Source organism: Lygodium microphyllum, chromosome 14 (genome assembly GCF_053477565.2).
Source record: "Lygodium microphyllum isolate KBCC chromosome 14, Lygodium_microphyllum_v1.1.10, whole genome shotgun sequence".
Taxonomy (NCBI): Eukaryota; Viridiplantae; Streptophyta; class Polypodiopsida; order Schizaeales; family Lygodiaceae; genus Lygodium; species Lygodium microphyllum.
The window spans coordinates 17,277,610-17,300,311 of NC_141148.1; the positions used below are offsets into that span (position 1 = coordinate 17,277,610).

General features: G+C 40.2%; 1 protein-coding gene across 5 annotated transcripts in view; it reads left to right on the top strand.

Annotated features, from left to right (window-relative positions):
- Positions 1-22,702, top strand: part of LOC148025369 (methyltransferase) — a 97,583-nt gene that overhangs the window by 34,965 nt on the left and 39,916 nt on the right. For all 5 annotated transcript variants that reach the window (XR_015693061.1, XM_087692431.1, XM_087692433.1 and 2 more), the window contains exons 3-4: positions 11,784-11,926; positions 12,009-12,075. Coding sequence is in view for 4 of the 5 variants with exons in the window: in XM_087692431.1 (XP_087548557.1) it covers positions 11,784-11,926; positions 12,009-12,075 (210 nt within the window). In the remaining variant the exon portion in view is untranslated. The remainder of the gene's footprint in view (positions 1-11,783; positions 11,927-12,008; positions 12,076-22,702) is intronic.

Sequence of the window (22,702 nt, forward strand, 5' to 3'; positions counted from 1 at the left end):
GATGAGTAGATGTCCCCTCAGAGGGTGGAGACGTAGGGGCCTTCTTTGAAGCCAAAGAAGTAGAAGCTCCCTCTGAGGGCAAAGAGAGTATATCCCCCTCAGAACCCCCTTTGCAAGAGATAGGGAATCTAAAAACTCATGGATCACAGACTCCGAATCATCTGATGTAAAGGAAGTGACGCTAGTCGTACCGAAGAAGGTATTTGGGGTATCGAAGATATTGAAGAACTCCTTGAGGTGGCCTCTCGAACCTGAGTAGTCGAGGGTGAGGAAAAGGAAGGCTCATGTTGGGGTGGGCTACAATCACTGTCTCTTAGTGGAGCGGACTGCGGAGTTCAAGTAATAGAAGGTGTTGAACAATCACTGTCTCTCAAAGGAGCGGATTGTCAAGGGGACGATATCCAACAATCACTTTCTCTCTAGGGAGTGGAGTAAATAAGTACGGGTTGTCGAGATGGCATTCCTGAAACCCTAGAAGAAAAAGAAGCAACCTCCGTAGCACATTGCGGTGGTCGTGAGTAGGCCATGTATGATACCTATCGATCCTCTTGGGGCTCGAAAGGTCCTAGTGCACATCGGATGCATTTTATTGCCTTGAGTATAAAAATCTGAAAGCCAGTGCAGAATAAACTTTGTGGCCTAGAAGGGAGAGGTGGCACAACGAGTGCATGGGGGTAGAGACATATTCTGGCGGGGTAGGGAGCAAACGTCCATGATAGCAAGCATCGCTAAGGGTTCCAGTGATGCCAGAAGAGAGCACCCAGTGGTTTGTCTGTCTGCTTGTGGAGAAGTCATAGCACTGGAGTGACAGTTGTAAAAGGGAGGGTGGGTGGGAGAGGAAGAGAAAGGTATCTCTATCTCTTGGTGATGCAGTGGAAATGAAGGGAAAAATGTTAGAATTTGCCAATTCTATAGACAGTTCCCAATGTTTTAGTCTTTAGTTCTTTTTTAGTTCTTAGTGTGAACACAACTAAAGTTATAAGTTGTGTCACCACTCATAGAGTTAAGAGTTAGTTAACTCTAGTTGAGTTAGAGCTAGGTCTATCTTAGGCCTATCTTGTACCTTTCATTCTCATTCTTTCAATTCAACAAGTACACTCTACTTTTTTGCTTCAGCACACTCTCATTGTCTCTCTTTTCTCTCCTCCATAGCTAGTTGTCATTTCCCAACATTTGGTATCAAAGCAAGTTCTATGCGCGGATTCAGTTCAGCCACTGTCAGCTGGTGCCACCCCACCTAAGGTCCTCTTGTTGTTAGTTAGCTCTTTGCTTGAGGAAGAGAAGCACAAGCTGCTGCTGTTTTCCGCTTGCACGCAGCCCTACGTGCAGTCCCACATACAGCCCCCACGCAGCCCGTGGAGCTACTGTTTTGGAGAAGCTCCTATTGTTTTCAGCTTTGCCCCTTATATTCTCACCTCTGCCCACCATATTCTCAGCCCTACCTGCGATTTTCTGCAAATCCTAGAAAGTGGAGAAACCCTAATTTTCAGATTTGGGGATTTTTCAAAAATTTTGTAATTTCCCATCCATTTTGACCATCTCTTTCTGAATCTCAACTCGTGTTGTACAAAATTTAGGGCTTTTGTCAAATTTTGTTCCTGGACTTCAAATTGACAACCAATTTGAAAAATTTTCACAAAATTTTTGACATTTCCACCAAAAAATTTAGGGCATTTGCTTGATCTATAGTCCCATATCCGATTCTTCATTGGAAACACCGACATTGCATAATTTCATTGACATTTGTGCAAGAAATTTGGACCTTTTCGTCCTAGAGGCTCCGGCATACATTATGAGGGAGTTTCCAGCTACTGTTCATTGTTGGCATGCACCTTGCGGTGACATTACTGTAGAAATTCAAGCTGTAAGGTACAAATTTTTTGAAATTTTAGGAAGAAATTTAGGGCTTTTGCTCGACACGCATTCCAAGGCAGCAAACAAGTGATATGCCAGCATTTAATTGCATTGCTGTGGTAGGTGTGATACATTAGTGCATTGCTGTTATTTCTTGACTGAGTATTGATTTGGGTCAAATTGGGCACACTTTGGCATTTGTATAACAGTTTGGTACTTCTATAATCTCGAGGGGATTTTTGGTACTTTGAGGAGTACAATCTATACTTCAGCAAAAAAGTATTTGGCTGCAGATTTTTGTCCATTACTGACAGCATGGCACATCTTGGAACTAATGATCGGAGTATCATTCTTGGTGTTCTCACTCAGGAGGACAAACTTGATGGATGAAACTACCCATTGTGGAGATTCATGGTTTGCAACCTTCTTGGAGCAAAGGACTCGTGGGACCATTTTATAGGTGATTTGCAGCAACTAGGAGATCTTGCACCTCAAACACCTATGTGTAACGCTAGGGGATAGGCTGCTGGTGTTGTTGCTGCCCCTTCTCCCCCTCCTATCGAGGATCATAGGTGATGGGACTCAAAAAATGCACATGCACTTTCTTTGATTGCCTTGTCAGTGAAAAGATCGATTATTCCACACATCCGGTCTTGTAAGACCTCAAAATCAGCATAGGATGTACTTGAGAAATATATCTTATCTCCGTACAGAGTTGGCCAATGTGAACATGGATAAGGGTATTAGCATGACATATCACCTTACTCGCATACAGGATTTGCATGAGCAATTGCTCAATGTGGATGAAATCATTCAAGATGCTGAATTGGTAAACATCACATTGAACTCTCTTCTAGAGTCGTATCTTGGTTTCCACACCTCTTTGATGTTGTCTTTGGGGGGGGGGGAGCAACCCCTTATATTTGTGGAGTTGGAAGGCCTCTTGTTGCAATAGGATCAGACTTGGAAGAATGTTGCATTGCATTCAAGAGATGTGGCTATGCTTTCCAAGTTCAAAGGCAAAGGAAAAGTCAATCAAAATACAAAAAATCAGTCAAAGGGTGATGTTGGACAGCCATCAAATAAGGCTGTCTAAGACATAGAAAAGTCTAAAAAGAAGGGGAAATGTCATTATTGCAAGAAGCTAGGTCATTATATGGATGAATGCCGTAAGAGATTAGACAAAGAGAAGAAAAAGGACTCCAGTTTGACTGTCCATGCATTTTTGACTTGGAGTTATGATTCTTTAATGGTTGATTCAGCATTTAATACTGTTCAAAAGCAACAAACATGGTATTTTGACAGTGGAGCTTCAAAGCACCTCACTTCTAGGGAAGTGTTTGTTTTCCTCTTTGCATTCAGCCCTTGTTGAGAAGCATGTTATATGTGTAAACAATAGGGGAGCAACCCCTTATATTTGTGGAGTTGGAAGGCCTCTTGTTGCAATAGGATCAGACTTGGAAGAATGTTGCATTGCATTCAAGAGATGTGGCTATGCTTTCCAAGTTCAAAGGCAAAGGAAAAGTCAATCAAAATACAAAAAATCAGCAAAAGGGTGATGTTGGACAGCCATCAAATAAGGCTGTCTAAGACATAGAAAAGTCTAAAAAGAAGGGGAAATGTCATTATTGCAAGAAGCTAGGTCACTATATGGATGAATGCCGTAAGAGATTAGACAAAGAGAAGAAAAAGGACTCCAGTTTGACTGTCCATGCATTTTTGACTTGGAGTTATGATTCTTTAATGGCTGATTCAGCATTTAATACTGTTCAAAAGCAACAAACATGGTATTTTGACAGTGGAGCTTCAAAGCACCTCACTTCTAGGGAAGTGTTTGTTTTTCTCTTTGCATTCAGCCCTTGTTGAGAAGCATGTTATATGTGTAAACAATAGCAGTTATGATGTTTGTGGCATTGGGACAGTCACTATTACTGCTGTGGATGGTTCTGACTTCATGCTTCTAGATGTCTTGTTTGTGCCTGGCATTACAAATAACTTGTTGTTTATCTCTGCTTTTAACAAGCATGGCTTTTAGGTCGTCTTTGAGGATGATAAATGCATTGTCAAAGACAGGGAGATGGGTTATGCACTCAGGTTGTCTGGGACCATGTATAAGGGTTTGTTTTTGTTGGATACTTATGATGCATAGTCTCATGATGCTTTGGCAGTCACTACTTTATTGCTCGCTATGCAGAATGTGGAGCTATGGCATGCTGGCTATGGACGTATGAGTTTTGGGAGTTTGATGTCCCTTTAGAGGTGTCATATGGTAGATACATTGCCTCCAGTGGAGACAACATCTCCTCATGCATATGAGGGATGTATTTTGGGTAAGATGTACAGATTTGCCTTAAGAAAGGATGGTGTAGTGCATGCTATCCGGAAATTGCAGCTTATTCATGCTGATGTTTGTGGTTTCATGAGGATACGTGCACTTGGAGGTCATCTTTACTTTGTTACATTTATTGATGACTACTCTTGGTATACATGGGTGTATAGATTGAAAGCAAAATCTGATGTGTTTATGCATTTTAAACATCTTGTTGCAAAGCTTGAGGTTAAAATTGGCTTGAAAGTGCAGACACTTCGCATGGATAGAGGGGGGAGTACATGTCTCATACTTTTGAGACATTTGCTTGATCATGGCATTATGTATCAAGCCACTGTTAGAATGACTTCTCAACAAAATGGTGTTGCTGAAATGAAGAATTGCACTCTTATGGAGATGACTCGTTGCATGCTCAAAAGTAAGGGGTTTTCTCACAAATTTTGGTTAGAAGGCCTTTAGTGTGTAAATCATGTGTTGAATCATGCACCCACTAAGGCACTAAAGATGATCACTCCATTCGAAGCTTGGCATGGCAAGAAACCTAAGGTTGACTACTTTTGGGTGTTTGTTTACATAGCCTATGCACATGTTCCGAAAGAGCTTCGTGGAAAGCTTGGTGACAAGGCTATAAAATGCATATGTACTAGCTATAGTTCGGAAAGCAAGGGCTATCGCTTGTATGACCCATGCACAAAGAAAGTTTTTGTCAGTAGGGATGTCATATTTGCTGAAAATGCTGCATTTTCACATGATCTGTTTTAAATGTCAACCACCCATGACATTGGTGATGTCTTTGAGGGTCTCTTGCCACTTTCTTTGGAGTCCATGCCTACTTTAATAAATGGCCAGACAGACATAATGCAACAAGCTATTGCTGCACCATATGTGCTTAAACAATAGGGTAATGATGATGGTTTGCCACATGCAGTAGAAAATATAGTACAACATGAAAGCGCTGCTGTAAATACAGCAAAAACAGTCCCAAGATGGCTGTTGCAAACACTCTAGGAGAGTAAAGTGGATGCTCCTTGAGCTCAACGCACTAGAAGGGATGCTAGACATGTAGCACATGATGCAGGGGGAGTCCATTTTACTGATTTTACGGGAGTAGATGATTGTGATGAGCATGTATTTATGAGCTCACTATTGGATGATGATGAGCTTACTTCCTTGGATGAAGCTCATCAAGATGTACATTGGATGTAGGCCATGTAGGTTGAGTTAGACTCTATTGCCACCAACTCTACATGGGATCTTGTGGATTTACCACTTGGCAAGAAGGCCATTGACACAAAATGAGTTTTTAAACTCAAACGCAAGGTTGATGGTACCATTGATAGGTACAAAGCACAGTTGGTAGCAAAAGGCTATGCACAGAAGAAGAGCATAGATTATGAAGAAACTTTTTCTTCTACATCCCGTATGAGTACAGTGAGATGTATAATTGCTATGGCTGCAAATTATGATTGGAAGATACATTAGTTGGACATTAAGACAATATTCTTGAATGGGGATTTGCACAAGGATGTGTATGTGTCACAACCTCTAGGGTTTGCGGTGAAGAGGAAAGAGCACATGGTATTCAAGCTAAACAAAGTTATTTATGGTCTTAAACAGGCTCCTCATGCATGGTACTCTATAATTGATGCATATTTCCAACTTTGTCCACTCTATACATTAAGAATGAAGGAGGGGGCTTGTTGATTATCATTATTTATGTAGATGACATGTTGCTTAGTGGACCTTCAGAAGCAAAAATTACAGATTTCAGGCTGAATTAAAACAATATTATTTGGGGAATTGCTTTACCCAAAATCATCATGATATCATCATGTCACAGTCACGGTATGTGGATAAGTTGTTACATAGGTTTAATATGCAATATTGCAAGCCAGGCTTAAAGCTGTCTATGCATGATGGTGAAGAGATGTTTGATGTTGCAATTTACAGCCATAGGTTGTTGGTTGTCTTATTTATCTTTGCAACACACGCCCTGACATTCAGAATGTAGTATCTTAGGTGAGCATGTGTATGCATAGCACATGGACTATACATTGGCAAGTTGTTAAGCGGATCTTTAGATACTTGCAAGGTACTCAGTCATATGCATTATTATTTCCCGGGGGGAGACTCGTAATTACAGGCTCATAGTGATTCAAATTGGGCTGGTCATGTAGACACTAGGCAGTCTACTAGTGGACACTATTTCTTTTTTGGCCGTTCATGCATTTCATGGTCAAGCAAGAAATAGCCTACAGTGGCTACCTCATTTTGTAAAGCTGAGTACAAGGCAGCCTTCATGGCAATAGTGGAATGTGTATGGTTATGTAGATTGCTGGCTGATCTACATTTATCATTGGAGGGTCCTACACCCATTCTTTTTGACAGTTAGAGTGCTATTATAGTGGCACGAAATCTTGTGTTTCATGCTTGTACAAAGCATATTGAGGTGCATTATCATTATTTTAGAGAGAGATGCTATGCATGAGAGATCCGCTTGATGTATGAACCCCTGTACAGGAAAATGTTGTAGACATTTTCATGAAGACACTACCTCATGAGAAGTTTGAGGCTTTTCGCAAGTCCTTAAGCTTGCTATCCTTTGGTGATTGATCATTCTTGTACTTTACCACATTGGCACTGTAGGGGGGTGTTAGAATTTGCCAATTCTATGGGCAGTGCCCAATGTTTTAGTCTTTAGTTTTTTTTCAGTTCTTAGTGTAAACACAACTAAAGTTATAAGTTGTGTCACCACTCTTAGAGTTAGAGTTAGAGTTAGAGTCAATTAACTCTAGTTGAGTTAGAGCTAGGTCTATCTTAGACCTATCTTGTATCTTTCATTCTCATTCTTTCAATTCAGCAAGTACACTCTACTCTTTTGCTTTAGCACTCTTTCATTGTCTCTCTTTTCTCTCCTTCATAGTTGACTGTCATTTTCCAAGAGAGAAGCAATAGATGATGCGGAACTTGCAACTTGTCTTTGCCTTCTCTGATGAATAGGGTCTTTAGCTCTTTGAGCTCTTGCGCTTTGATACCATGTCAAAAATAACACGTATTCTCTGATACCTTGTTAAAATAAGCAACAGTGCTGTAGAGAGACAGTAGGGTTTTCGCGGGGAGTAACACAGATTGTATACTGCAAACATTGAGAGAGAAGAGAAACTCAGAAACACAAGAAGAACACAATGATGATGCACTGAATCGTGCTATGAGAAGAAAAACTGATACAGTGGAGCCGAAGCTCAAAAGATAATTACATTGTTCTGTCTGAATTAGGCAGCAACATGGGAAATTCGCGAAGTGAAGGGAGTGAATCATAGTCATCTGGGTAGTGGGCTATCGAAGTGATCACTAGAAGGTGAAAGACAATTGTCGAGGGAGCGGACCGTAGTTCTCTGATGCTATTGGAGATGTCGAAGATGATCACCAGCTATTGAGGGAGCGAACTGTAGTCTTCTAAGGCTAGCCAGTGACCTAGGTAGCAAAATGCAAATCCCATAGTGTCAAAGTTGTCAAATGCAGGGAGAGCAACCTAGATGTTGATGCCAAGTGAATAATGATGATGCCATATGATGGAGGATGAGCCGGGCTACAAAGACGCAGGCCCCGATAGCCTTTGTGATAGATGAGTGATGCCAGGTGATGGAGGAGAAGCCAGGCTGCAAAAATGTAGGTCCCAATAGCCCTTGAGATAGATGAGTGATGAAATCACTTAGGCTCGGTCATGGAGATTGTCGCTAGAGACTAGGATGTTGACGCCAAGCTGGAGATGATGACACCAAGCAAGGAGGCGGCCTCCAGACTGAAAAACGTAGGTGAAGGTGGAGCTTGAAGGAGAAGGGTGTTGACATGCCAAGCAGAGGACGGTGATGCCAGGTGGAAGATGCTCCAAATGCAAGGCGTGATGTTGGAACAGGGCGCCTGAAGTAGAAGAGGAAGGGTGAAGGCAACCACGAGCCATGAATTGCAATGTCCTCTTAAAGGGGTTTGAGGGCAATGGAAGGGGTTGGTGAGAGACGGGAAGGGTGTCTGATGATTGAGAAAGAGGGGTGAAGAATGACTGAAGAGTGTGGTGAAGAATGAATGAAGTGACTCCCTAGTTATAGGCATAAGCTATCTAGGGTGGTGCACCATTGTGTGGGCATCCATTGAAAAAGTGGCCAAAATGTGGACACCATCCCTTTTTGGGGCTGTTAGTGCGAAACCCGAAATGAAATGTGTAAATTGAAGAAGTGGTTTCTCAACAGGCATTGCCCTTAGCAATGTGGTGATCTTTATCATGCTATTTGGCCTTTATTGGCACGTAGGATTGCATTGCCGGCTATTGTTTGGGTAATGCTTAGGATCCATGTGGGGTTCTCAACATTGGACTTTGCTAGTATGTCATGACCGGATTGTGGCCACATGACCTTGTACTAAGGAATTTCATTGCACCATCATTGACACCATCAATATGTAGCCAAAATTGATATTCCAAAAACAAGTACCAAGCAATAATTTCTTACATTACCCAACTATCCACTTACATGTGGCCACCCATGTCCACCTCCGTTGCTGGTAGCCTTCCATACCACACTTTTTGAGAGGGAGTTAATGTTAGTAGATTATTGAGTTCATGTGTGAGCCTGTGTATGTTCTAGTGGATTGGGCATTTCCTACTAGTTGTGATGAGGTTTGCCTACTCGAGGCTTATTTAGGTTTTGGTGGAGAGAGGGAGCCGATGCTAGTGCCCACATAGTTGGGGACGCACATTGTTTTCGTATTGTCTCATGTCTTGTTATATTAATTCCATTTCCCAAGCATCTCTTTTCTTCTAAGTTCTTTGTGTAGTGTTCTTTTCTTTCCATTGTCTCTCTTCTCTCTTCTCTCTTGTGTTACACAGTCTATTACAATAGTTTTCTATGCTTCCAGTGTTGCGTCCACTTCTAACATGGTATCAGGTTTCAGGTTGGGGTCCTGCTCCTGACATGGTATCAGACATTCATGTTAGGTCCTATGGTGCTGTTTTCTTCTGCTGCAGGTTTGAGCTTTCAAATTTCTCTGCTGATTGGACCTGTCCTGACCTACTGCAAGTGTTCTCCAGCTTGGGGGATCACCTGCTGACAAATGCCAAGGTGTTTCTGCCCTGCTCAGCCTGCATTTTGCCTGCAGCAATCTGTGTTTTGTGTCTCCATGTGGAGGCGATCAGTTTTTCTGCAGGATGAATGCATTTAATGCTATACCTGCCTGCATTTTTGTGATCAGCATGTGTGCTTTGACTTTTTGCTCCTGTGCAAGGCTGGGCGCGAAGTGTTTTCAGGCTGGTTTTAGTCTCTGGTGGCTGCAAACTTTGTGTTTTGCATAGTATGGACTGTGTTTTTGATATGTTCGTTTTTCTTTGATTTGTTTTTGCTGCAAGTGTCTTGTTTTCTGATCAGCTTTTGTGTGATGCACTACTCAGCTTTAGAGAGCGTTCTTGTGTAGCTGGTGGTTGTGTTCTTTTCACGACACTCTGGTTATTGTTGATCCTTCTTGTATGTGCTTTCTTTCTTGCTTAAACTCGTGAAAATCTTGTGAGTCTGCCTTCTTGGCACATTTCCATCCCTCAAGATCCCTTTTCTCTACTCATCTTCTAATATATCTCCCTCATCATGGCTCCTTCGGCTTCTCCTATTGATGATTACCATGGAGACATTGTTTACTCATCTATGAATGTCATGTTGGAGAATTGTGTTCAGATTTAGGTTTTGGTGAGGATGCTATCTCTTGGTGCTCCAGATGTTCCAGTTTCAGAGAGGGGTGACATACGGAAGAAGAAAAAGAAGTCTTAGTGCTATTATTGTGGTAAGAAGGAACGTCCGTGGAGGATTGCAAGTCATTAGCAGCGTTGCGGAAGTGAAAGGGGGGACGAACATGAAGGGTAACAACTCTATTGATGAGTCTTCATCATCTACAAGTCCAAGTTTAGGCTCTAGCCATGCACCTTGATGCTTGTTAGTGGGGCCTTCCTTCCAACTTGCTAGTATAGGTGATGCAGGTCATCCCTCACAACTCTTTGATGCCAGAGAGGCAGTATAAGAGGGTGCTGAGGTGGGGAAGTTGGGCCTTATCTACACTTTTATACGTGTGTACAGGATCTAGAGAGGGGTTTCCGTGATGTATCGATTGAAGTCTGGCAATTAGAAATCCTAGAGCTAGGATTGAGATCTAGGCTTATGATGAGCTATTTGATAGAGAGTGGGATTGGCTCCTAGTTTGAGCTCACATGAAATCCATGGTCATTTATGCATTGCCACATTGGTGATAGGATGGTCATGTGTGCTACTTCAGAGGCATTGTTGATAGACATAGAGAATTGCTATGATTCGTCTATGTTCTCAAGAGCTGGTATGATTGACATTGACATTAAGTTTTCTCGAAGGCACCTTGGTGGTGGCTTGCACATCCATTGCTTCGGTATCCATGGTCCTATGTGATGGTCATTGTTGTATGTACTATGATGAATCATTATTATTGTATCTTTGTAGTGTACTAGATCATCCATGATTTGAGAGAGGGTGTTAGGAGATTAGTTAGTTTCATTTTCCAAGCTCCTATTTTCTTTTGAGTGCTTTGTGCAATGTATTTCTTTCCTTTGTAGTGTCTCTTCTCTCTTCTCTCTTGTGTTAAGCTGTCTATTACAATAGTTTTCTACACTTCCATTGTTGTGTCCACTTCTAACAGGTAAACCCATCAAGTATGGACCATCATGGTCATGTGAGCTTCCATTGGTTTCGTCTATGTCATCATGTTGCATGTAAAATAGTAGGTTCTTGCTTTGAAACCAATGAGGCACCCACCTAGGATCCAACTTGCACATGAGACACAATGCAAGCTGCACTCATTTGGAAGGGACCATAGGCAAATGGACATCATATTCACCTCCTAGCTTGAGCCAAATGACATCATCTCTAAGCCTATGACCAACAACATAATGGCCACACCCGGTCCAAGTTTGGTGATCACTTTCAATGTGGCATAAATGAGCCAATGAGTCCTTTTTTATAGGAATCCTTAATGGTCCTAGCATAAGGGCATGTTCACACCTAATCACTAAGTACCCAAGGGTGTGACCAAAGCTATTGGCTCCATCTTGGATGTCCAAAGCTATTGGCTCCATCTTGGATGTTCAAGGATGTAATGATGACCCCAACAGCTGATGTCAGCAGTGTGTACCAAGTACCCAAGGGTGTGATCAAAGCCATTGGCTCCATCTTGGATGTCCAAGGATGTAACGATGACCCCAACAGCTGATGTCAGCGGTGTGTACCAAGTACTTTTGTGAACAAGTGTGATATCAAAATCTTGTCCTTTAATTTGTTTTTTGTTACGAAGCTCATATAATTTCATCTCCTTTGTAGGATCCTTATTTGCACCAAAATTTGACATATGATAGAAATCTTTGTTTTTTCTGCTGAAATTATTATGTAAAGGAATTTGGAAGAGAAGTATGTCATACCACGACCAATATGAGCTTCTGGCAATTGCTTTGATATGCATTTAACATGCTTATATCTGCACCAATCTTGTTTCATTAAGCTGATTACTTTTGCCTATTAATATTCACTTTTGCTTTATGCAGAAAACTTTGTCTATAAAGTTAATTTCTGTTGGGAAGAATCGAAAGGATGGGTTTGAAACAGTAGTTTTAACTTATCTTGAGAAGGTGAGGAGATATTGTGATCTTGAGGATGTGCAAGTCCGTTCAAACCCGGAGAATGCAAGGTATGCTCAGCTACATGGGGTGATTGTGTTTTTTACTTGGTTATTTTCCTCTTTAAGCAAAATCAGTATCTTGTTGGTTTAGTGATGTGCTTGCTCAGGTAAAAGCTGAAGGGACAAGAGTTCTAAGGCATATTTCAGCCAAGGACTGGGTAAGTTGTTAGGAGAGTTTTTGATATTTGGATATTCCTGATGATTCTATGAAAACTGATGTTTGTTAGGGCAAGGGCTGCAATGGTGGCCAGGTGTAAATGTAACCTTGTAGTGCTGTCTGTTTGGATCTGGCAGTTAGGCAGTTAGCAGTCATGTCGACTGGTGTTCACCTGAGTACCTTTTTCTGTTGCCACTGACCTCTCCTTTTGCTTCTCCAAATTCTCATGTGCACATCCCGATGGGAACACGAGTAGTGGCGACATATAGATCAGTATTCAAGGTTCTAGGGCAGCAAAGCGGATCTGGATTCCCATATCTGCTAGTTTGATAATACACATGGTTCAAATAATCTCGGTCAAGTTGATTCCCCCAAAAGGAGACTGTTTGAGACTACCCTGCATGACAAAGTCACTACTTGGTTACAGAGTATCAGGTGGATCATTTCTCTACTTACAATGACATTAAAGAAGCCTTCTTGTGGCATTTTTGAAGGGAGAAGTCCGTTCCATAGATGGTAGATCACTTGTGGGTGCTAGATTAGGGTCATACAGATATAGAAAGCTATGTAGTATCTTTTATCCAACTCGAGGACGAGGAATATTTTCTATCTTTTGCTTAAACCATAAGGAGCGGGAGGGGCCATGCAACATAGTGGTTGTGGTCTGCCTCCACAGAAAACCTGCCTATTCTGCTTGGAGGAAGACCATTTCGCAGTCGGAGTGCCTTGAAGCACCACCTCTCATACCCAAAAGGAGTAGAACATCACTCGGTGCATGTGGGCCCTTGAAGCACAAGCCCAAAAGTAGGAGCAGAATATCAGTTGGTGCATGTGGTGCCATGGAAGCCTTTGTTAGAATTTCAAGATGCACTTCGACCACCCTATTGTGATTGGCTTCTCGCAATAGGAATAGGGCTTGCATGTTATGGGATATTGGTAAGCCTAGGCTCAACAAGTTGCGCCTTGAGGCTAAAGGGAAGAGAACTTGTTTGTATGAGTTGAAATGGGATACCTTTGCAGGCTATTGTTTTAGATGTGGGCAATTGGGACATTCTGTTTCGTAATCTCCTTGGGAATAGGTTCAACAATAGTAACGAGGTATGCTTATGAAAGGTACCCCTCAACAATTTATGCAACAAGTTAAATGTGTTGAGCCAATAAAGAGTATGCAACATGTTGATTTGGATAGTACTTGGGTTTCAAAGGGGGTAGAACAACAGGCACTTTCATGTGAAGGTGTGAAACAAGCTCAAAGTGATGAGTTGGGGGAAGCACCTTTGGGTGATAGTGGTTAAGAGGAATGCTCGTCAGGGGCCAAGTCCCCAACTCTCTCTTTAACTCCAAATGTGACAAACTTTTCATCCGAAAGGGAAGGGTTTTTATGCAAGACAACACCAAGAGAGTTTCAATCTAGGCAGTAGCAGCGCAGAGGGTTCCTTGGTGGAGCATTTGTCACAACCTTATTATTCTATGTGTCAGTCGGGACCTATGAAAGGTCAAGTAAATTCGTCTATGTTATTTGATTCTCGAGGTAGAATTGTGACATCTAGTGTTACTTTCTGTTCTCAGCCTGAAGTATATCCTTATAGAGATAGCCCTAGGGGGGAAGCAAGGTGGATTTGATCCAAACTCTTATGATGGAGATAGAAAAATTTTAGGTGGGGAAACTGGCTCAAGATAAAGGGAAGGGCTTAGAGACCCCAATGCAAGTAGATTTAAGATTATGAAAGATTGTGCTTGGAATTTGAAGGGAGTTTCTTCCCAAATTAAGCAGTACCGGATGTGGCACCGTGTATTTGAAGGCAATTGGGATGAATTTATTGTTGTTGTGCATAAATAACATCATTTTGCTGGCAACATTTATGTTCAGAAGGATTATATCGTTTTTTACAGTGGCAGTGTACCCTATCAATGAGGGGTTATGTTTGCCATTTGATCATTGTTGCAGCCTTCTTTGATTAGACAAGATATCCATGGCAGATTTTTCATTGTGGAAATCATGTTTGAGAATGAGTTGCACTGGATGATGGGTGTTTATGCTCCAAATTCTGCAAGGTACTGTTGTCAGTTATGGGCTGCTCTAAAATGTCTTTCTTTGGCTCATCCAGGTTTCATGTTGGGAGATATTAGAAGTGTTATGTTTGAAATACCACCATTGGTGTTGGCTGCACCCCTTAAGAGTCAGGGGATACTTACCATTCTGAACAACATACTAGCACCTGATCTTGTCTTGATAGGATATATGTATGTTAGAATAACTTTTTCTTACTGGAAGTTGTTAATATGTGGGTGGAAAGATAGCATGTTCTCTTTGATCATTATCTGAAAATATTGTATCAGCTGATTGAGGCTTTTAAAGCTTTGTTGGGGTGGTTACCATTATGCACTCAATGAAACATTCCTGCAGCAGGATCAGTTATTTAATTGTATGCTGCAGTTCTCTTTGATCATTATCTGAAAATATTGCATCAGCTGATTGAGGCTTTTAAAGCTTTGTTGGGGTGGTTCTTCAATTCTACCATCATGTGCATTCAGAGCACTTAAATGCTTGGCCTATTTTCAGTCAGAATGCTCGAAAGCCAGCTTGTGAGTATGGGGTGCTATAAGCTTCAGCGAATAGAGCTCTCGAAATTGGTACAAGCTAGAGCATCTTGTTCAGTGTTGGGAACTTGTTTGCAGCGGTTGAAATGTCAAGTGACCTATATGCAGGATCACCAATTTGAAAAATATAAGTTGTTGGTGTCCATGGATGCTTTGAGAGAGAACAGTTGTTAATCACATGATTTCTTTGCGAGATTGCATCGAAAATATGCATGGGAGAATATTGTCAGCTTGCTAAATTCACAGGGTCTCATGGTCAAGCAGGCACAAACAGTTCTCAGTATGTGTATAGATCATCAGTCAGCTCTTTTGGGCTTGGTAGGGATTGTTTCAGATTCTTCGATGTATGAGTTATCTAGTGACTTGATCTTATTAAAGATAAAGTGATGCATTTTGAAGAACATTGAGCATATGTTTGTTTTGTGGTCTAGTGCAAACTTCTATTAGCTAAGGATGGAAAAGGGCTAACTTTTCGTGAAAATCTAAGATTGAGGCTAGAGGGAGGCTACTTTAACTAAAAAGGGAGGGAGAAAAACAAGCTCACGGTATGCATGAGTGAAGGCTACTATTAGCCTTTGAAAAGGCAGCTATTTGAGAGGAAACTAAGAGATGGGCTGGAAAATGGGGGCATTCCTAAAAAGGGCTGAATGCTATAATGGACAGGAGGGTCTCACACGAGCAGGGATAATAGGGCAAGAAAAGCACATGCGTGGGAGAGCCAAGCTATTAGGTAGGAGTTGAGGAGGAAGAAGCCGAGGTTGTTTGTGGAGAGCCAACTATAGTAACATGGTTCATCATTTAGGATTGACTGGAAAAAGGGAAAGGCAAAAAGAGTCAGCTACTTACTGTTATAGCTGTGCTTGCTTGTTTGGCCTGACAAGTAGTGTGGTGTCGCTCCCAGTGCTGACTGGGACTGCAAGAAGGATAACAGTTTGGTCGAAGGTTACTGAACGATGTACGGGATGACAGTGTGAAGATGACTGCAGTGCAACGGCATAAACAACAGCAGCTTATGGTGAAGAGAGGCTGACAGGAGAAAGACAAAGTTACAATAAGGAGACGCTGCTAGCTCACATCACATCCAAACGATTCATGTCGTGGTCCACTATGAAGGTCGCCATACTGATCAAAGAGTGGATGACGAGGGCTGAAAGCACTTATTGATGAAGCTAAGCCTTAGGAGTGCTCGTTGTGACCAACTCACAGGATGACGATATGTTGGGAACAACTATCGTGAATAGCGCTTTTAACGAAGAAGAAATCAATTGAGTTGCGGATGTTAATATCGTTAGGTGGCTGGCAACGAGTGAGAGGGAAGCTGGCCATGAGCATAACAATACCAGCATCTCGTTGCAGCTTGAAGAGAAAGAATGTGAAAGGCGATTGGACTTTGGTGCTGACAATGAATACTTGAAAGATTTCAAAAAATCGTTGCTAAAATTGCAATAATTAACCTCATAAGCTTCTTTCTTCTTCTAATAAATATATAGAAAGATGTAGATGAGAAAACTGTCCATGGATGCTACTCCACCCGATATGCCGATGCAATAGCCAAAACACTTGCACCCATGATGTGTGAGGTGACCACATAAAATACAACTTGTAGATGAGAAGGAGAACTCGTGTTTCTACAATATTTAAGCATAGATGTGGGATGATGAGATCCGTGTCTTTTTCCAAGTTAGGTGTTATCTTCCTTAGTGGAACAAGAGTAGATTATTGTAGATGCCTACCTTGCAAAAGCTTACTTTGTAGTCGTGCATATCTCAAAGATAATTGGGCAAATCGAGACCTTCCTTAGTTAATGTGAACTTATATCTTAAGCTCAAGAAACTATCTAAGGAGTGGAAGAAAAAGACCCCATGCATCAACTTTTTGCCAATGTGACTCATTAATGTGATATGAGAAGAAAGCTATGCAGTTAATGGTATTTTATTACCATTCAAAAATAGTTTGATGATTTGTTGTGTGTTTGATCAATGTTGAGTTGAGGGCTAATTACTAGGACTTCTTATATGGGTTTTGTGTTTTTCGTTTCACACAAGCTAACATCGAATGTAAACTGAAGTTCTCCTAGCTTCCCTTCTTAAGTTTCATCAGAACTTCTTCTTTCTTTTCCCTTTTCTATCTTATCGTGCCTTTTAGAGACCCCACACCATTATAGCCTATGTGCATATCCCTTTGACAATGACAAAGTAATAGAAGGTAGTGAACTAGCCATGGATTATCGGGATGGAATTCTCCATTGTCGCAGCGCGTAGGGTTGAAGGTCACCACAGGGGTTTGGTAAGAAAACTGGACAAGATAGATAGAGATGTGTCTTCAAGAGATAAGTAGATTACAATGAATGTTTAAAGGTTCAAGAGGTACTTCACGGTCAATCACAGGGGTTTGAGAGAGAAGAACGTATGAGGGTTCAGGAGCTTAGACTCCGGAGATGGTAGAGATAAGAGAAGGGTTATAGGTTTCAAGCTAAGTTCTTGAAGATGTTAGTAGAGCTTCCAACTGCATGTTCTTAGCAAAGATCACAAGAGTATTATCTTACAAGTTCTAACTCAAATCAAGCTTGTTTTCTTGATTGTAAGAGCAATCACAAATTATAAAATTAGGTACAATATGTTGTCATGTATCATAAACAACTCTGCATCCCTTCATTCATACATGATGCCATAGCATGAATCAACTGTGCAGGATAGGGACAAAAGCTTATGAGTCAATTACAAGGCTTGTAGGGCAAAGAGAATTGCTTCAAGAGAGCTTCAAATTGAGTTCCTGATAAGGATAAGTTACCACAGCCAAGAAATAAGAGAAAAAGCTCCTCTTAATTCAACTCAAAGCATCTATGAATGATCTACAAACACTACAACAAAAAGGCTCCATAGACGTGCTTGTTTAAACATTGCTTTGCCATAGGGGTGCATAATACTTGCATATTTTGACAAGATGTCTTCTATATTAGAGTAAGAAATGAATTAAAAGAACAGTGATATAGCTAATTCTCTGAATATGGCTGAACATATCAGCCTCAAATCAATGCACGGAAGAGAAGGGGCTCGAAGAAATAGAAGATGTAAAAGAATACTCACAAAAAAAAGAAAATGTATAAGAATAGGAATAGAGATGAAGTCTGTTAGTTTATTCCTACATTAAGAGAAGATAAAACTATTATAGACAAAAAAGTGTTTAAAGTAATACCTTCCTCTATGCTGCTCAGATCACCAATCTGATGCCTCCATTGGCTTCGAAAGGGGGGTAAAATACCAAGACACCTGGCCAGAATTCAGCCAGATCACTCCTTCTTCATCTGCCACTTTGGAGTGTTGTTCACTGCTTGCAAACAACGATCGCGTGTCACGCGATTTCGACAATCTCTCTTTTTACATAAAATCCTCTCAAATTAGCTAAAAGCTACATGTTTTCTTTTACATGTTATCATAATCTAGAAGTTGTCTATAGTTTTATGAATTTTTACAAGAGATAATATCTAAAATATAAAAAATTGACTAAAACTTGTTCAAAAATCTAATATTTTTGAACCATGGACACTAACACTAATGTCTAAAATGGCATTGGCTCTCTAAATCAATAATAAAGCCATACTCTAGATTATTTTTACACGTTGTGTGCATACTAGCACGACACCGTGAGCACTAGAAGCTATAAAGTGATCAAAGAAGTAGCATTGTATTACTCTTCACTTCCCCTCCATCCCTCTTCAACTCTTTGCTTGGATCCTCACCTTTCCAAACTCTAAGATCTCTTTATATTCTTCTATACACTATAATGCTACAATGACAACTATGATTGTCTAGTCCATTTTCATGGATTTGTCTTGAGTGATTACCCTTTGGGATGTAATCCATGCTAGAGTATACAACCATTTCTTCCTTTGATTAAGTATTTGTCTTAGTTAGTGCATATAGTAGACTCTCTTTTGAATATACTTTCGTATTGAAATCACGATGCCAACATACCCCTATGTCAAGTCTAAATATGACAGTGCTCTATTGCTTAATAAAGTTTGTGTAACCTACTTGCACCTAATGACCACAATTAGAACTTGGACCTAATTATACTTCATTAGTACAATTTTATTTTTGGCATTCATACTTTCAATCTATCATTATTGCATAACTTTTCTCTCATAACAATATCATCACGAACATGACTTTGATAAAACGAAGGTCCAATCACTTGGCATATAAGGTTTACTAGTCATGCAAGACCCATGGAAGGGATATTTTGTGATAGAGTGTCACCAGGACACATTGAGTCAATCATTTTTACACAAATGAAGAGGTGTATGCTTCTAGAAATTAAAGTAAGGAGATCGTGTGGATAAAGGCTAGATCATTGTGAACTTCAGTTCATGTGATTGGGGGCCAAGGTTTTTGTTATAAAAAGTGTTAGATCTAACTTTCTTCCTTTTGAGCAAAACACCCATGGAGGTCAGTTAAAAATATGTGTATGTATCATGTGGATTCAATATAAGGGATTTTAAAAATACAATTTTTACACATATTTTACACACATAAGGTTGTGATATAAAGGGATTATTTACAGATTGAATAGAAAAGGGTTCTGTTTTATTAATGAAAAAATCATAGATAATGATATTTATAAATAGGCCTTGGACGCACATGATATAGAGGATATACATATAGTGAATTACTCAGGAAAAACAAAAGGCATGAGAAATATAAACAAATACTATTCTTGGCCAAAGAAAGTGAAAGCAAATGTTTTATTGATCATTACTCTACATTAAAAAATGAGATAATATTTTATTGGTAATTTTGAGCTACCTATAAAGAGACCAAGTTATATTGATGATTAGAAGGGTGGATGGTGTAGGTGGGATCACTAAGAAGGAGAATAAAGTTCTTTTAAGCTATTGAAGGTTGAGCTAAAAGGCTACAACTACTCACATTGAAGGCCCAATAGCCATTATAGAGGATGTGTGGAAGTTGGAGGTTTCTTGAGAGTTAGCTTGCTGAAGAAGGCAAGGGGAAAAGCCTATTGAGTTGAAGTTTTCTAAGAGGATTTGTGAGACATTCTATTTGACCACTTTTCCTTGTAGTGATATAGTAGATTGGCAATGTTCATGCTACTAATTTTGCAAAACATTGGTTAAGAATATTGTGTACTAAATAATGAACACACTCTATATGATGGTACTATTATTTCCAAGGATCATGAGTCTAAGGTTTGTTTTCTATTCGTCTTATCCAGTGTATAAATGCCTCTTGCTATGTATTTTGTGTTGGCTACAAATGCTCACATTGAAGGTCCAATAACCATTGCAAGGGATTTGTGGAAGTTGAAGGTTTCTTGATAGTTAGCTTGTTGAAGAAGGCAAGTGTGGTACCACATGTGAGATTGACTAGTCTTGTGAGTCCTTTAACCGTTACTTTTCCTTCTAGTGACATGGAGCATTGGTAATGTTGATGCGACTAATTTTGTGAAACGTTAGTTAAGAATATTGTGTACTGATGAAGTCATTGTATATGATGGCACTACTATTTCCAAGGATGACGAGTTTTGTTTTTTGTTCATAGTACCGAGTGTAATTCCTCTCCCTAAGTATTCCATGATGGTGTTAAAGACATTCCTTTTCTCCCCAAATAATTTGTGAGTGAGCACACCCCATATGTATTATGATTCACTCTATTTTGCCTTAAGTCTATCAATTTTAATATTACAGTCTTTAGCTTTAGTGGCTTATATGTTTTCTCATTGAATAGACATAAATCCATTGAGTTATCATCAAGAACTATTGAATGATATACCTAGGTTTAGATTTGAGTGACTTTCTTTTGGGAATACTTTGTGTGTTAGAGTTTAGTCTCCAAAAGTAATGCATGTATATGATTTTTGTGTGTGTGAGCTTGGTTGCCACTCCTATCACTTGCAATTCCAATCACACTCATAAAATCTTCTATTAAATTTCACATGGTACTTTCAAGGTTGTCTATTGCTTATCTTTGTTGTCCCTTGTGCAAATCTAGTACATATATGCTCAGATATTTCCTCTATGCTTCAATCCCTTCAACATTCATTCAAGTGCACTTATAATATGCATGTACCTTGATAATTTTGTACTTGGGTTTCACTTTGTTGATAGTAGTCTTCCATACCATTGGTGGTGACAATTTTGTCGACTAAGATGTCTACTCTATGCTTCACTCATTATCAAGAATAGTTTTTTTACTACTAAAATTTTTACTTGATTCTAATTTAAAATATAGCATTGCTCATGGATCCTTGGTTGACTATATTATTGCTTCATCATTCTCTACAAGGTATTTTTGGATTGATGGAACAAGGCTTGCAATTTAACAAACATGATTATGTTCAAGGTTGTTTCATTCAATAACATGATTATGGTGCTATGTTACTTATTAACGGAAAGAGGCATGGTAGAATGTTTATATTGGATGCTATAATCCTTGCTTTTCTTCCACAAATTATTTGTGGACTTCAAGATATTGAACTATGGTGCAAGCAAATCAATCACATCAACTTTTAAGCCTAAAGAGTAAGTGAAATGTATGCAAGATAAGAGTGTAGATAATTATTCTACCACCCTTTAAATACAAAAATATAGGCCATTTATTATCATTGTTTAATTCGGTAAGGACACAAGAATATCCATCATGAGGCTATGGTATTTGGGAAACTTCTCAAACAACAATACTTAAGGGATTGAGATACTGTCCAATCTAAACCGCCTGCTCAATGTCTGTCAAGTATATCAAGACACTCCCATTGGCACAAAATCTGTACATGTCAAGCAAAGAAGCTCAACAAGGGCATATTATAGCACCAGTGTTAGAATATCCAAGATCAAGCATCAATAAGACCTCATGAGCATATAGGCCATGTAGCATCCATACATAGCATCTAGAGACATCAAGTATATCCAAACTGTAACTCTGGCAGACCGAGAAATAGCCAAAGTAAGCTTCGGGCAATCAAATGTCAAGCCAAAGCAAGGCTCAACAACATCCAACTCCAAACAATGTAATGGACATGTAGTAGTGGCATAGGCCAAGCATGTCAAGATCGGTCAGACATAAGCAAAGTACATGCCGTAAGTACATCAGAGATGAAGATCCCAATGCTATGCAAAGTGAGCTCAAGCTCAACCAATGATTCGAGAGAAAATCCAAGCTCTATGTCGATCCCCGAGAGTCACTACATCACTATATACATCCAAGACATAGCCTGAATCCAACAGGCATATCCAAACATAACCAAATAAGCTTCAGCTCTAAATATTCTAGCAGCAAATAAACGTCCAAAACTGAGCAGTGGCTCAATCCAAGCTCAAAACCATGGATAAACCATAGGCATACTTTCCTATATGTATAGGCACCAACCGGGCATCATCGGCTATAAAATGACTATGTAGCATGAGCATAAAGTGTAATGATAGAGGGCTGCTCTGTTTTGGGCTGCATGTGGACTGTGTAAAACAGTCAATGACTGAGTAAATTCAGCCCCAAAAGCATCTCACATCATAGGTATATATTCCCCTAGCGTTCGGGGCGCATTCGGGACCAACCGAGCAACCGATATCAATGCCAACCAAGCATAAACATAAAGTGCTGATGTAACACTGTTATGGCTGCCTATGGACTGTGGAAAATAGTCCTGGACTGAGGTAAATCAGTCCACAAATCAATGCCAATGATAACCACCAATGCTGAGCATCAACGGGGTGTTTCCAATTGCCAAATGAAGTGTTTTCAAGCTGCCAATGAGCGCCAAGGGAGAGCTGAAGTAAAAATTGAATTTTTTTGCACGTTTAAAAGTTGGCCCAAACTGATCCGGGGCCTGTGGAAGGGCTGGGCAAGGGCAATGCAAGGTTGGGGGAGTAACCAAGGATCCCTAGGAGCTCCCTCTTGAAGGGCAAAGTCACCGGTAGAGAGTAGGCATCACAAAAAGCAAGAGGATATGGCTGCCCTGCTTCACAAAATGTGTGGATTGAAGTAAAATAACAAAGAGAGCTTCAATACCTCTGA